Genomic DNA, 17,257 nt, shown 5'->3' with positions numbered 1-17,257 from the left:
GTTGCCTCATCTGTGAAGAGGATTTTTGATAAAATTTGCGGATGTTGTACGACTTTTCTTTGAAGCCATTGAGCAAAATCGATACGTTGTTGGAAATCACGTAGCGTAAGTGCCTGGACACGCTGAATATGATAAGGATATAATTGATGTTCCTTTAAAATTCTGTGAACTGTCATGTGACTCACATTTAAAGTTTGACAAATTTTTCTTGTACCATTAAGAGAGTCATAGTTACGACCGCACCGGGGGGCCGGTTAGGCCCCCCAGACGCACCCTGGCGTTGGATGCGATCGGGTGTGGAGGGGTGGATTTTCGGGAAATCCTTGCGGGTACCTCCCCTCACCCCAGACCAACAGGATTTTGCAGGGCTTCCTCCCGCTCACCGAACCCGGAGTTGCCTCCTTACATCTACTTAGTGTGGCTAACCAAGAGACAGGACCATCGGCAGCGTTCGACCGAACGTTCGTACAAGTTAACTAAGCTCTTCTTTCGCCAGAGAGTGCTCGCGTCGCACACCTGCCCCCGCCAACCATGCCAAATCAGTTGGGAATATGGTCCCGGAAGTGGCCGGTCGGGGTCCTAAGCTCGGATACTAGTAGCTCCGTCCAACCGGGGTCCGACACCTCAAGCGTCTGCCTTGGTGCCCTCCAAGACTAGACTCGGATACTAGAGCCCGGAAGGACCGCGAGCTCTCGACACCTCGAATGCTCGGATCCGTACAGAAGCAGGCGAGGATCACGGAACAGCATAAGCCGTCCAGTGCCTCGGTATGGGGCTGCAATGCACCCATGAATGGATAACCGCATCCCCGTATCCCTTTACCCGCTAGTGGAGCCGCTGCCCCTAAGAGGCCAACGCCAGATGGAGATGAGGCTCGCTAGCCTCCAGCCGCGAGCGGGCACTCACCTCCCCACTAGAATTCATGTTAGGAAAGTTCCCTTTCCAACGTTTGATGAGTAACCGTCGAGGACTCTTTCGAACATCCTCTACCACACATCATATGTCGAAGATGTCGCGCCCATTACCCGTGTAGGTGCGGGATAGGGCGGTTCATCAACAACTTTTGGGTGTACGCCGTGTGGTCTGCACCGCATACCCTTACGTTACCCCGAAGGGCACTCATGTTAGGAAAGTTACCTTTCCAGCGTTGGATGAGAAACCGGCCAACGCCCGTTACCTGCGGATGCGGGATTGGGTGGTTGACCGATAACTTTACTGGGTGAGTGCCGTGTGGTCTGCACCGGGGGACTGTCAGACACCCATAAGAGAGAGACAGTGATCCCCCGCCACTCACCCCGCGGCACTCACCACTAGATGTTCACTAATTTCTTCGAGAACCGCCTCCTCCAATTCTACAGTTCTTGTAGTTCGTGGCCGTCCTACTGCAGAATCTGTTTCAAAGCTTTCAGATTCGGAAATTTGCCGGAAAAGATTCCGCAAATGTCGCTGCACAAGGAGTCACGCGTTGGGGATACCTTTCCTGATAGATGCGTCTGGCCTCGCTTGAATTTCCATCAACGCATACAGCCAAGCCGTATGCAAAAACCATATCAATCATTTCAGCATTCGTAAAGTCGGGCATGGTACCAAAAAATCACTTTCTAAAATCCGAACTTTGAATTTGTCAATTAATAGTTGAAAATGTGACAGCAAACTTCTATTTTTATAAACAAGCTTTCATAGCCTACTCGATTTAATTAACTTAATTTGCAAGCGGAGAGTGACAAAAATTATTGAAATCAAATTTGGCTATAAAGTATTATGCATCGATATAGAAAATTGTAAATATCTCGAAAACGATCACCTCCAGCGTTGTTGAGGAGGTGTACCTTTTTTACTTGGAAAAGGTGTGAGAATTAGGGTTTTTCATGAAAGGTACCAAAGTATGTATAGTAGGGAAGGTGAGTGTATACCCACAGCACCTAGGCTAAATGTGACCCATTGTACATCCTTCCGAGGAGTTGTCCTTCTAGGTCATCGCCCATCCTGTCCTTTCCAGGAAAATGTACAGGTTACAAGGAGACATCTCCTTTATATTGGCAGGTGTAGGCCAAGACTCGCCGAACACACACTACCTTTAGCAACCTTGAGGCGTCCCACGGTGGCCTCGTGGAAGTTTTGGGAAGTGCAGCCACATTATTGTCATTGCTTGGCTTCTACAAACTTCCTGGGGTTCCCCTAGTGGAGATGTTCAAGTGAGGGCGCTTTCCTGCAGGGGCAGCCGGTTCCCTGCCTTGCTGTTGGAGGTGGAGTGGGGGAGGAGGGGTGTGCACTTATAGTTGCTGCCACTCCTGCCTCTTTCCCTCTCTTTCTCCTTTTGACCTCGGCGCTGCAAATGCGCCGCTTTTGTGTTATATCACGAGGTGATCTGCTATGTCCAGCCTTATTCCGAGCAGTAGATTGGGGTGGACATTTCTGTTCATCCCCAGCCACCTCCATAGATTGAGGTGAGCATCGGGATTGGTTTTTGTTGTGTCTGTTTTGTTTGTTTCATATATGTGTGTTTTCACGAGTAGCAAGGAAAGAGTTGGTCACCTCTGGCATAGCCAGAGCCTCTGGCATAACCAGAGGATGGCTGATTACAATGAGATTTCGCCCGATTCCCCAAGGAGATCGTTCGTAACCGTATATCACCCTGTGGCCATTCAGGTGTCGGCATGATTCCTTACACCTTAGCTTGGGTAGGCTAGTTCACGGTGGCATGTTTCGCAAAGGCTTTTGGGGAGTTTTTGTTCCCCTCACCCTACTTATTTCTGCCACTGACCAGGAGTCCCGCGATCCCGTCCGTAAGGCCACGTATTGGTTTCCCGGGAAGGGCCTCCAGTCCCCTGCCGTTCCCCTATCCGCCACCTGGGGACGCGCCCGATAGCTCAACCTACGGGTAATTAAAGACTATTCAAATCTAAACAAATCGATCATGTACAGTATTCCAGACTACTGCAGGATTTTGCTGGGTTATTAACCATATCAAATTGAGGGAGAAACATGGTTAATATCTCTCTTTCATTATCTATCAATGCTGACGTGGCACAAGGTTCCATTTCTGATGCAATCCTATTTTTGGACTCATTTAAATAACTTCCTTAGAAATCACACGTTAAAAGGTAAGACCTCGTTAGTGCTTATCTCGCACAAGTTTCTCAACTTCTGAGAGTTGTCGTTCGTATGGGGGCGAGAGCTGATTAACGGAATAACAGATTTTAAACAGATTAAAAAAACAGAACTGAAATACTTCTCTAGACGCGTGTTTCGCTAAAAGCTAAGCATCATCAAGAGATAAGAGTCTTAGTAGTGGTAAATATTTTGATTTTTCTTAGGTCAAAGAAACGAAAAGGCAATTGATGAAAACAAAGAGAGAGAATGTGCGACCAAAATTCAATCTTCATGGAGAGGGTTTTTGGCAAGAAAATTTGTAGATCAAGTGAAGATGAAGGTAAGTCCCCTCTCATTTTTGTCAGTTATTTCATAAACCCCTCTATGACGATGAAATCCCATGAAAGTACCTCATATTCATCAAAAACTTTTTCAAATACACTCTAAGAGTGGTGTTTGAAAGAGACTTCAAAAAGTGTACTTCAGCTCGAGGAGTATTGAGTTTAAACACAGATCAATTGTGTAGTAAACTAGAATTGATCGAAAATTAGGGACTGGTTCAATAATAGATAAGATCACTAAAAATATTGATACAACCAAATACAAAGCAGGAGTTTCGGAAACTGAATTATCTGATTACAGAAACCCGTTCATAAAATTTAGTACACCACATACGTTTGATTCGTAAGTTCAAAGCATATATTGATTCATTTGATTGGTACAATCTGACAAAAACTATAGAAAGAATCTAACAACATAGAGAGGCAGATGGAATAACATTGCAAGCTATTCGCGCTGAAGTTGATTCCCTCAACCTCTTAGTGGTCATAACATCCATTATCGTTATCAATTTGTACACTACCATGTTATTTGAAATGAGCGAAAATAAGGCTGAAATTGAATTGAAATCATTTTTGGAGAATATTATTCACATGCCACGTATTATTCAATATTCAAATCATCCAGAACATACTTTAATATTTCTGAAATATTTTCAGATGAAGAATAAAATAGACGACGAGAAAAAAGAGGATTGCAATATTGAAGAAGGCATACAAAGACCGGATAGTATCGACTCCAATGATTCGACAGGTACGATTATTGTCAATGATTCCAATAAAAACACTGAAAAAGACACCTCGCATGGAAGTCACCTGCATGTGTTTTCCAATAATAACGACGATCTTGATGACGACAATACAGCATTAGACGAAATATTGGAATATCCTTTAATAAAGGATGAACATTTGATAGATGATTACCAGAATAAATTATTAGATAGAATATCCGGAAAAAGAAGCGACTCCAGTGATGACTTCGAAAGAATAGGAGCTTTATCACCGAAGCGCATAGAAGAAATTAAAGCAGAAGATATGAAAGACATTGATACGTTACATACATCTTTACTGCAGAGGAAAGCGGTTGGCCAAGAAAAAAATTACTCGAAAGTCGAAGAGAATTATTCCAAAAGCAAACTAGAGAGCGTAGTCGAAGAAAGTTACTCTGGAATAATATCAGATGAAAAACCAACCCTTTCAGTAAACAATCATCATAATTTAGCTTCGCAGAACAACAATGTCGATACTGAAACTGTGAAAAATGAACCACAAATGTTCTGTTCAATGCCTTCTGCTCCTTCTTATGTAAGCAAAATCATAGACGGAAAACCCCTATCCGACTACGTAGAAAGTAATTTAAAGAACGAAAACCATGAGTCTAAGGTGATAGAGAATATTCAAAATGTAGGAAACAGTAGCAAGAAACACTCAATGCAATCCTCAGATCTCGATAATGTGAAACTATTACATTCGGGAGAATTGCACGATACAATAGTTATTCCTTTATCTAAACAAGTTGCTGAATCTCTCCAAAATGCCACTGAAAAAGAAAGGGTGGTAAATATTCAAGGAAACGAGTCTTCACAGTCTATCGATAGCACCGAAGAACTATCGTCAATTCTTTCTAACGTAGGTCTGCTGCATACTGGAGAACTACACGATGGAATTGTGGTGCCAATAAGTTTGTCCAGCTTAGGAAAGACAATTTCATCTGAGACTGAGTGTAATGGAACTGACACTGTAGATTCTTATGAACATTCTGTTGGGAGTTCAGAATCACAAACTGACCACAAGCCGGCGAATGATACTGGCGGTGCCTCGTCTGTGTCGGTTCAAGTTTTACGTGCTCCAGGTCAAGTATTTATTATAATAGTAAGTAAGTTTCACTCCCCACAGCTTGGGTACATCTATGTGGTTAAAATACATCGTACTCGTGGGCTCTTCGTTTCTACATTTTCTCTGAGCACAAGTTTGTTTTTTAGTTACACCCCGGTGAAGTCAAATTTTCAGATTGCTGTAACAAATGTATATAAGAATATAGGCTTTCACGGCCAAACTCATGATTGAAATGAAAAAATCCAAGCTGGTAGGTCTTGATTGAATGGAACCTGGAGTATCAAACGTTTCGTTTGCTACTGCGTCAGTCATAATCAGTGGTATGTGCGTTCACTGCAATTACGAACGTTGAATCTCGAAGTCTCAGCAACGACTGACTGGCGAGCTACGTGCTCACTTGTATTTATAATTTCAGAGGGTGGTAGGCGTGATGGTGGGGACGGTAGCAGGGCTGACGGTGGATACGCTGATAGAAGCGATGGAGGGTTGTTCATGCCAATGCTAACTCATGATTGGTCCGCACTTTTGCTGTGTTGTTCTGATTGGTCCGCACTGTCACTAGATAGGCTTTATTGGTACACGTTGTTGTCAGGCATGTCTCTAACGTCGGCCTTGTAGCTGTCTCTACAATCCCCTCCTATCTTTACTTATAAATGTGAAAGTCACACAAATAGAGAATTAAATTCTCTACAACTTTTGGTTCAAACATTTTTTCTCACGTAGAATCGTTTTTGAGATAGAGGACAGCGCAGGCGCAGATTAAATATTATTTGAAATCAACTGGTTGTCCCGATCGAAATCAGCTCATTTAAGGTATATAGAATATTACTCAAGGCAACTATTTCGAGCATCTTCTGAACTGACCTCAAGCTTATTACCTGATAATATGTAGTTAAATGTCAATGTATTCAGGCAATTATTAAATGTTCCGTCATTTTGTAGTAGGTATTGACTTCATATTCAAGGGTTAGGAGGTATTCGTCAGAAGCTTCAAAACTATGTGTCACAAGACCCCTCTTTCCATTCATTTTTTTTCCCAGATGGCGCCCAGTCGCCATCTTGAAAGTTTCTTCTGTCAATTTCACTTCAAAATTGAAAATAACTTTCTATTATCCCAAATTTAAATTTTTTAAGTTGACTCGTTCAAAAAATAAAAGGAGGGGGGACATTAAAGAAATGCACTGTAAATTTGAGTTGTTTATATTCACTTTTTATAATTTCACTTGTAGTATTACTGGCTAACTTTGAAAGATCACATTCCATTTGATGTAAGTCCTTGACTTCTCTTTTTATCTATGGTTTGTCAGAATTTTTTCTATTAGCTTTAATTTTTTTCAGTAGAGAAGGGTTGTATGAAAGCATTATAACATTCATTAACATCACTAGCTGTATACACATCTTCCCACTTTTCAGTAATTAGTAGTCACCTGAAAGTTATTAAGTTTATTTCAGAATATATACGTTATCTGTATCTAATTTCTTCACCTTTGATAATGCAAATTTACTAATTTGAAATCTATGATCTGATAGATGGTATCGCTGACATGAGAGTCAATAGCTTAAAGGGTTGTGTACATTACATCTATACTTCTAATAATACGTGTAGTTTCCACAATGATGTTTGTCATGTCGCTCATTTCGATTGAATTGAATAAGTTTTTCACTGAAATATTACGGTTTGAAGTAGACTAATAAAAACTGACGAAACTTTTGAAACAGCCTAACACTACAAAAGGTTTATTGTTCATTTACATGCAACAAAAAATATTACAATTTCGAAAATCTTTGTACCTATACACAACTTCGAAGCCGACTCCCCAAAAATATTTACGAATAGTTCTGCAACAATTTGTATACTTTGCGAAATCGTTTAAGATTTTCTGCCGTGACCCATTTTGTTTGCGACACCCGTTCCCAATTCCAATTCCAAATTATTCACCTTCGCCTTGTCAACTGGACATTATGTAACAGAACCTGAAGTCGTGACGTCGACGTCCTCAGTCAGCGACGTCACCGACGCTCCCGAAGCAAGCAGCGCGCAGGCGTCGCACAAAGAAAGCTTACGGATCCACGATGAGTTCAGTCCGCTCGTTGCGCAGAGTATGGAAAGTGAGGGAGCCGGAAAAACGCAAGAGGAAAACATGGAAGCGCAAGCCGCCACCAAAATTCAGGCCGGGTTCAGAGGCTACCAGGTCAGGAAGCAGCTTAAATTGAAGGTATGTGGTTTTTGTTTTTTTTGTTTTTATTAGTTCGGGGCTATTTTTAGCGCGCGCACTTGCGATGTTTGCAATCGCACAGGATGCTCTTAAATCATCTCGTCGGAATTCAAGCTTGATTTTCGGTTTGATGAATTGAAAAGGGGCTCAACCAAATTGCATTTAATTAATTAGGACGATTAGGTTAATTGCAGAAAGTGAAGCGGCGTGAAGTGTAACATGGGTTGAAAAGTCCAGGGCCTAAGAAAGAAAATGCGTTTTTTATTTGTTCAAAATTGGCTTTATTCATCAATGTTATTTCCATCAAGGGCCACACAATCATTCCAGCGCTGCTCTAACATTTCAATACCACTTTTATAAAACGATTTATCTTTTGTCTCAGAATAGGCATCAGTTTGAGCAATAACCTCTTCAACCAAGGGGAATTTCTCACTGGTAAGCATTTTCTTGAGGCTTGCGAACAGTCAGTAGTGACTGGGAGCCAAATCTGGCGAGTACGGTGGATGTGGGAGCGATTCGAAGTTGAATTCATGTAATAATAATAATAATAATAATAAATTGTTTATTATTTGCCGTAAAATAATTACAGAACTGTGAAACTTAACCTAAAGAACACAGCAAAGCAAAAGAAGCAGTGTTAGGCCAGTTGACCGATTCTTTCACACTCCCCTAAAAGAACACAAAATATACAGCGTGACTCACGGTCGATGGTAGGTTAGACGTTTCTGGAAAACGCAAAGCATGATTTTTCTGAAAATTTCACCTCTCACATTTCCTTACCTGTTCTATCGATCTAAAATATTTTCAGCATTGCGACGTTGGCATTTCTATCAAAAAGTCCTAGCAATTATATTTTTTTAAATGAAACACCCCGTATATTGATACATTTTTGGAATCGCTCTAGTATTTTAATACTTTTTTGTTAATAATATCCTATAACTATCTCTATCTGTTTTCGAGATAAAAATAAATTGTGCTAAATATGGTCCAAAACATAGCCCCAATTGAAATTAAGTACATCAGTACTCTCAATTCATGAAAAGTTGATATTTAGATGATAGTTTGGACAAACTCGAAATATTCAAATAACACCAAGAAATCGACTCCATATCATACAGGGCGTGCTAAAATTACTATTATTTCCATTGTGCATAAAAGTAGTCGAAAGTTAATTTTTTCAAATGAAACTCCCTGTATATTATGTCCCTATACCTAAATCGTCAAGTTTTCTTAATAAAGCAGTTTTTGTGGAAAAATAGTTATTCACGTTTTACCTACAAGGGTTGAAAGTGGCATTTTATTTTGTGAGTGGGAATTATTGCAAAACCAGCGTCAGCAAGTGGAGCAAACTCACGAGCAAAATAAAATCACTTTTAACAAATGTATCATACAAATTTTTGTTGTATAACGTTACTGCTGATAATAAAAAAATTATAGGGTCTATGGGATTTGAACACACGATATTTGGATTACAAGGCATATGTTACAACTACATACGCCAACTCACGTTATTTCAAGGAGGATTATTGGTTAGTCATGAAGGACTTTCTACATTTGGACTGAATACTACTTCGTCATCGTCAGTAACTTCACAGGGATTTAATATTACCAATAGCACGAACTGCATGTGTGAACTTTTCTAAATGATTTTTTGGTAGGTGTTCTGATTGAAGTGTGTCTATCAAAGAGATTTTCAATAACAGTAGTACAAAAAATAATTTTTAAAGAATTTGATTTCTAGGTAGCCGTGGAAATATCAAGCTTATGATAGTTTGGTGACTTTTATAAGTAATTGATGAATGGTTATTGACGGTGTTTCAAAAAATCGCCAAAAATGAATGCAAATATTGATTATTCAAACGAAGTTCTTATGAAATTATTTATTATACACGGACAGTGTGATCAAATCATTGCCAGAACTTGTAGAAAATTCAACCAAATGTATCCTGAATTAACACCAATGAACGAGAGGAAGTTTGTAAGATTACAAAATAATTTCCTTAACTATGGCTCCATGTTAAAAGCGCCTTCAACATTACCAAAACCTGTTACTTCAAATGAGGACAATACTGTTAACGTTTTGGCATATTTTTATGCATATCCAGAAGCTTCCATTCGCAGTGCAGAAACAGATTTAGGTGTATCACATGCTTCAGTACAACGAATTTTGAAAAATCACGGAATGTATCCATATAAATTTACCAAAGTTCAAGCTCTAAAAGCAGAAGACTTCGAACGTAGAATGCGTTTTTGTGAATCCCTTTTGATCCATACACAGGAAGATCGGGAATTTTTTGTCAAAAACAATTTGGAGCGACGAATCAAAATTTACGAGGGATGGTATTTTCAATAGAAGGAATAAACATTTTTGAGCTGATCATAATCCTCATGTTACAAAAGAAATGGGTTTTCAAGAAAAATTTGACCTGAATGTTTTCTGTATTCTAGAGAACAATAAAATTAGCTTTATTATTTATGAAGACACACTGAATGCAGAAAGATATCTCCAAATATTAAGGACGACTGTAACCGATTTTCTTGAAAATTTGCCTTCAGAGGAATATAGGAATTCGTGGTTTCAACTGGACGGAGCGCCAGCTCATTCCACCCAGGAAGTTTTCAGGAAACTTGACGAACTCTTCGACGATCGTTGGTTTAAGCTTGGTTTAGGGCCGTGGGATCGGCCACCGAGATCACCCGATCTCACGCCACTTGATTTTTTTATGGGGTGTTTCAAAAGAAAGGATATACATATAGTACTCCAGTGCCTACCAAAGAAGAATTGAGACGGCGAATAGTGTGGAGTATTGAAGATCTGGATCCCCAGGAAATTGAAAAAGCAACCACAAGTCGCGTACAAAAAAACATTTGGAGTGTTTAGAATGTAATGGACAACATTTTCAGCATTTATTGTGAAAATGTGATATTTTGTTAACAATTTTGTTATTTTGAATCATCCTATTCTGTTATTGTCTGTACTTTCACATGTTTTAGCCCACAAAATCTTATTTTTACCTAGAAATGAGTGATTTTTGGTACAGTTGTTCCCTGGAAACTTTGACCCATAGTTAAGGAAATTATTTTGTAACCTTACAAACTTCCTCTCGTTCATTGGTGTTAATTCAGGATACATTTGGTTGGGTTTTTTTCACGTTCTGACAATGATTTGATCACTTCATGTGTATAATAAATAATTTCATAAGAGCTTCGTTTGAATAATCGATATTTGCATTCATTTTGGAAGATGATTCGAAACACCGTCGATAACTCTTATAACTGCTATAAGCTTGATAATCCCACTGCTACCTAAATCCAAATTCTAAAAAAAAATAATGTTTCTAGAAGAAGCGACTTTATTGAGATAAAACTTGACGATTTAGGTATAGGGACATGATATATCATCTTGAAGCAATTTTCACCATCTTCCAATTTACCGAGTGATATTCAGGGGTTTCATTTGAAACTTTTGACTACTTTTATGCACAATGGAAATAATAGTAATTTTAGCACGCCCTGTATGATATGGAGGCGATGTCTTGGTGTTATTTGAATATTTCGAGTTTGTCCAAAATATCAACATTTCATGAATTGAGAGTACTGATGTACTTAATTTCAATTAAGGCTATGTTTTGGACCATATTTAGCACAATTTATTTTTTATCTCGAAAACGGATAGAGATAGGTATAAGACATTATCAACAAAAAAGTATTAAAATACCAGAGCGATTCGAAAAATGTATTAATATACGGGGTGTTCCATTTAAAAAAATAAAGTTGCTAGGACTTTTTGATGGAAGTGTTAGCGCCGCAATGCTGAAAATATTTTAGATCGATAAAACAGGTAAGGAAATGTGAGAGGTGAAATTTTCAGAAAAAGCATACTTCGCGTTTTCCAGAAACGTCTAACCTACCATCAACCGTGAGTCACGCTGTATAATGAACCATTAATGAAAATCTACCTAGTTATGATAAAGTGAGTACCTATAACCTATATAGATAATTAATACTCATATATACCACTAGTTGAACAAATATAAACGAAAATATCTAATACTCAAAATATACCACTGATTTAGAAAATATAAACTGAAAAGATGCATTTATTCACTAGGTTATATCATTGGTGAGTCAACAAGATTTTTTTTGTTTTTTTTTTTGAAGGAATTCAGGGACAATGCAAAATCGGAAATATCCAGTAAAGAGGAAATTATAGCAATCTGATAAGAAAAGGAGGATTTAAATATTTCTTCATTATGCATTGGTATATCAATAAGATTCTTTCTCCTCAAGTTGAGATTATGAATATCTGTCCTGTATGTGACTCTCCTGCACTGATATTCAGATGTATCAGTTTTAAGGATTTCATAAAAAAAACAACGTAAATGTAGTAAACGACGATTAGACATATTTAACCAGCCCATTTCCTTAATCTTTTGAGATTATAAATTAAACGTAGACATGAATTTTGTACCTTTTGGATACGAAAGGCATCAGATTTCCGAAGAAAAGGACCATAAACTGTATCACAATGGTTGAAATGTGATAAAATCATCGAGTCAGATAACATTTTTTTTGTTTTCAATTTCATTTAATTTCGATGAGGATATAACAATTTCAGAGCTGAGTATGCCGTTTTCAGTTTAGAAGTAACATGTTTGTCGAATCGCAATTTTGAGTCCAAATGTAAACCAAGATTTTTCACATGACCGCTAAAATTGATTACATCATCAATGATACAGATTCGTAATCTATTCGTAGCTTCTATTTTATTAATTTCGTTTCCGAATAAAATGGCGAAAGATTTCGAAGAATTGATTTTTAGAAAATATTTTTTCGATAATGTCACGTGTCGCGACAGGTCTGCATTAATTATAACATTAGCTTTTTCAATTTCATCCATATTGAAAGAAAAATATATTTGAGTATCATCGGCATATAAATGATAATTACAATGGAAAAAATGATGATGAAAGTTTGAAGTATATAGTGTATATAAAAGAGGACCAAGAATACTACCTTGTGGTACACCTCGTTGAATGGTTAGACTATCTAAAATTTCATCATCAATCTTTACAAGTTGTTAACGATCTGTTAAATATGATTTGAGGAGTTCCACTGACGTCTTGCTGAATCCAAGGTGATGTATAGGTGATGTTGTTTTGACATTGTTTCGAATGATTTGTGACACAGTGCGTTGTTTTAGTGCCATATGCCATGTGCGGCCATTTCCCTTCTCAAGATAGTCGATGAATAGTAGGTACACCACGATCATCCCTAAATTACGATGCCATAACCTTTTCAGCTGATTGTGTGCTTTCGGGCGCTTTGAACAAGGTTCACCAGTTGCTTTCCTCTTAGATGATGATCGTTGTGATTTGATTCCATATTTCATCCATTGTCACAAGTTTGTTATTTTTGAAAATAGCTAAACACTGCTCAGAATCATCAAGACGTTCTTGTTTTTGGTCAACAGTGAGCTGGCGCAACACTCACTTTGAACGAAGCTTTCTCATAGACAAATGTTCATGCAATATAAAGCCAACACATTTCATTTGATATCTTCACAATGTCAGCTAACCCGCAACACCACTTTTCGATCATTCAAAACGATTTTGTGGATTTTTTTATGTTTTCTGGAGTTACTGCCTCATTTGGACGTCTACTGCGTTCTGCTTCATTGGTGTTTCTACGACCACATTTGAAGTCAGCAAACCAACGTTTAATTTTTGTTTCTGATAGAGCGGAGTCATCATAACACTTTTCGAGCCATTGGTTTGCTTCATCGGTATTTTTTTCCATCAAGAAGCAGTGCAAAATCAAAACACAAAATTGTTTTTGATCCATTGTTTTGAAAATAACAAAAGTAGCCTCACTCTCCGCACAATAAGTCACAAACTTATGAGTAGAATATCATGAAGTTTCAATAGATTCCTTTCATAGGTTAGTATAGTACAAGTTACCGATATAGTGCAACCTACCTTCCAACAGCTCCCCTTTAATAATATAGTTGGGAGCTTACTAATTTCGTTATTCAATAATCACACACACACACACACACCTGAAATGCCATCGGAAAACGAATCCACATGTTTCTAGAAATGATATGAAATCTAGAAAGGTTAATACAGTCAAGCTGCTGGAAAATAATTCCATGAAAATTAAAAAAATAATAGATAAGTACTTTTTGATCATTCCCATATTGATTTCAATTTAAGAGCCACCGGTAGACAGCTGTTTCCGCCTATTGGGCATCGTCAGTAGCGGGTTAGCTTCCCAAATGTCTGCTACCGCAGTTGTCGGTTGATTGGTCAAACTACCAACACTGACATAAAAAACTTGGCAAGTTGACTTGGGTGTCACACCAATAGGTGGTTCCACTTATGTTTCGCTTGCGTTTACGCAGCTATTTTTATCAAGTACTTTCTTGGTTTTTCTCATTTTGTCTTCAATCGAGGACCGCCTGCCCGGTACTGACGATGCCCAATAGGCTGAAACAGCTGTCTACCGGTGGCTCTCAAACTGAAATCAATATGGGAGTGATCAAGAAGTACTAATCTATTTATTTTTTGATTTTCATGGAATTATTTTGCAGCAGCTTGACTGCATCAACCTTTCTAGATTTCATATCATTTCTAGAAACATGTGGATTCGTTTTCCGATGGCATTTCAGGTTAGCTTCTCAAATTTCTGCTACCGCAGTTGTCGGTTGATTGGTCAAACCACCAACACTGACATAAAAAACTTGGCAAGTTGACTTGGGTGTCACACCAATAGGTGGTTCCACTTATGTTTCGCTTGCATTTACGCAGCTATTTTTATCAAGTACTTTCTTGGTTTTTCTCATTTTGTCTTCAATTGAAGACCGCCTGCCCGGTACTGACGATGCCAAATAGGCTGAAACAGCTGTCTATATACAGCTGTCTATATTATATATATATATATATATATATATATATATATATATATATATATATATATATATATATATATATATATATATATATATATATATATATATATATATATATATATATACAGAGATATTGATTTTATTGAGTGTGTATGATAGTAATCAAAAGGGAAAATTCGTGGACAGAACACTCAAAAAATGGAGGCAAACCGCACAATCGATCGCTTCAAAAACACTTCACTAACTTTCTTTGAAAGCTTCTGATAATTCCTCTTCCCTATTCTGTGTTTCACTACCACGGTCGTCATTTAAATCAATAATGAATTCATTTTCACTATTAATATGGAAGTGTCCAATCTCCATATATTCTACTAGTCAACTAAAATTACTTTTTTACTCGTTTTCTGCTAGTCTTCTTCTGTCTCAGTATGGTGTGTCCATACTTTTCCGCAATACTCTCTAGGGCATACACTTTTTCAAATGCTTTTGTCTGTAAAAAAAATTGTTATCCATTAAAAAACTTTGTATTTCATCTTTCCTCGAATTTTTATTCGGTACTTTGATGAGCTGTCGCGAATGATAGGAAGCGTTGTCAAGGACTGGTACACTATTCGTATCCAAATTTCGGATCAATGTGTTTTAAAACCAACAATTCCTCGAAGATATTAGATTCCATGTTCTTATGATAGTCAACATTGCAGTCCACAATTGTTTTTCCACATAATTTCAAAGAATTCGGAACTCATCCTTTACTTCCTCCGCAATGCACAATGATTAGTCGCGATCCTTTTTTTCGCATGCATGTTAGGCGAAGACATTCTCGAACCATCAGTCCACCCTTTCGTAACTGTGTCGTGAGTGTTATACCAAGTTTCGTCTGAATAGAATATTTGCCGTTGTTCTTGTCTATATTTATTTATTTGCTATAAGTATTTGTTACGCAATTCCACTATTCTTCTGTTCCTTAGTTTCTTTATCCAATTCTGAAGAGCTCACGTTATGGCCGGAAGTATTCAATTTCTTCCTAATGATTACAGTTGTAGGAATTTCAATGCTTTTGTAACAGTGTCATATTGTTTTTTTCTATGATTTTATTAGATGAACATCTAAAGGTTTCAGTAATCCCGTATCACATCCCGTCTTGCGTTTATAAGGTTTGTTTTTGACTATTTTAAGTACAGTTGAGAAAGGAATTTCGGTCAAATTTGATGTTGTTTGAAATAGTTTGTTTTCCTCGAAACCAAACTTGGGATAGAATTATTTATTCTTTAACAACGTCTGTATCCGTGATAATAATTAAATAAATTTTACAAAATGATCTATATACAAAACGGGTTTCACTACATAGTAGCCTCTTATTCAATTGAACTGATACCTTCAACTTTTCAACAGTATTCAATCAGTATTCCTGTGTTAGGAATCACACGTTGAAAGGTAAGACCTCGTTAGTCCTTAGCTCGCACAAGTTCTCAACTTTTGAGAGTTGTCGTTCGTATGGGGACGACAGCTGATTATCGGAAAACAAATTTCAAACAGAAAACAGATAAACAGTTAAATTATGAATTCAAGGCAACTAGGTAGACTTCAGGGAAAAGTAGTCATCAATATTGGTCAAAACGATTGATTATGGGTGAGTAGGTATAGATTTCAAGAATAATGAGTGGTCGATATCCATTGATTTCAGTAAATTTTTATGAAAAAAAAAATCAAGAGTGAGGGTGATTAACTTTTTGTTAGTCGTTTAACAGCCGATTACTGATTTTCAGGAATTCCAGCAGGTTCAATTTTTGTTCTTCGCGTAACGTTTATATCGAAATTGCCGTTTTTTTTCAGTTCAAAACTTTCGTGTTCTAAAATTCTCGTTTTGTAATTTCTAAAGGTCCTTTCTAAATGACCGCAATCATTAATAATCAAATGGATTGATGAGACTAATGACAAGTGAGTCGTGCCTAAGATTAATATATTAAATTGGTTTTCTTCAGTTATGAACTTTTTTTTGTGTTATAAAATTCTCGTTTCGAAATTTTCAGACATTCTTCCTATATTATTTTTAGACATATTCGACTGGTCGATGTTTATTTTCTATACGTGTTGCAATTCTCATCTAACCATTGAATTACTAGCGACTAGAAATTTCAATAAGAGGATTTCAGAAGACGAAAGAAGTTTTGAACTGAAGAGAACCAATTCCACCTGCTGCAATCCTTGGAAAGCGATATACAATATAATTCTCTATTAAACAAACAACAAGAAGGTAGTCACTCACCCTCGTTGAATTTGTTTTCATAACAATTTACTATATTCAATTGTTATTAACCATTCATTGTTTTCAAAATATATCTGCTTTTCCAAAATCAATATTGTTTTGAATTATTCGTAATGACCAATATTGTATTGTCATTACTTCATCTCCAAATCTACATTTTTACCTAGAACTAATCAATAGTAACTAATTGGATTCTGTAGTTCAAAGAACAGTTGAACTGAAGAAGCTACTATGCAGTAAAACAAGTTTTGACGAATGTTCATTGTTTGAAAATTGTTTGAAAATTGTTCAATAATCATCTTGGATAAATTTCATAAAACTGTTTTTTTAAACTGCAGTCTTTTATGTTGCAACTTTAAATTTCGGCACTAATTTTCAAGGCAGAATTCTGATGAGCTTAGTCAATAATTATTATCGTTAATTTCAAGTTATAAGAGCACTAAGAGATTTAGAATAGTAACGGAAGACAAAAATGAGAAACGCAAATAAAGAAGAAGTTATAAATGAATCAACTTTGAAATGAATTGAAAATAAAACTTGAGAAAAAAAAGGGATGATCGAAAAATAATTGAAAGATATGGAATATGCAATAAGTACA

At 37.3% G+C, this 17,257-nt stretch overlaps 1 protein-coding gene across 2 annotated transcripts in view; it reads left to right on the top strand.

Moving 5' to 3' along the window:
* LOC111509482 (uncharacterized) overlaps positions 1-17,257 on the top strand; it is a 64,499-nt gene that overhangs the window by 5,686 nt on the left and 41,556 nt on the right. Inside the window, exons 2-4 of one of the 2 annotated variants that reach the window (XM_074178266.1) lie at positions 3,318-3,433; positions 4,092-5,283; positions 7,239-7,483. In XM_074178266.1, the coding sequence (XP_074034367.1) occupies positions 3,318-3,433; positions 4,092-5,283; positions 7,239-7,483 (1,553 nt within the window). Of the gene's footprint in view, positions 1-3,317; positions 3,434-4,091; positions 5,304-7,238; positions 7,484-17,257 lie in introns of those variants that run through there. The other variant, XM_074178267.1, reaches the window with a different exon arrangement.

This window comes from Leptinotarsa decemlineata, unplaced genomic scaffold (genome assembly GCF_025532065.1).
Source record: "Leptinotarsa decemlineata unplaced genomic scaffold, Ldec_3_MD MMD2_tig00003736_RagTag_RagTag, whole genome shotgun sequence".
NCBI lineage: Eukaryota > Metazoa > Arthropoda > Insecta > Coleoptera > Chrysomelidae > Leptinotarsa > Leptinotarsa decemlineata.
This window is presented reverse-complemented; position numbering and strand designations above follow the sequence as displayed.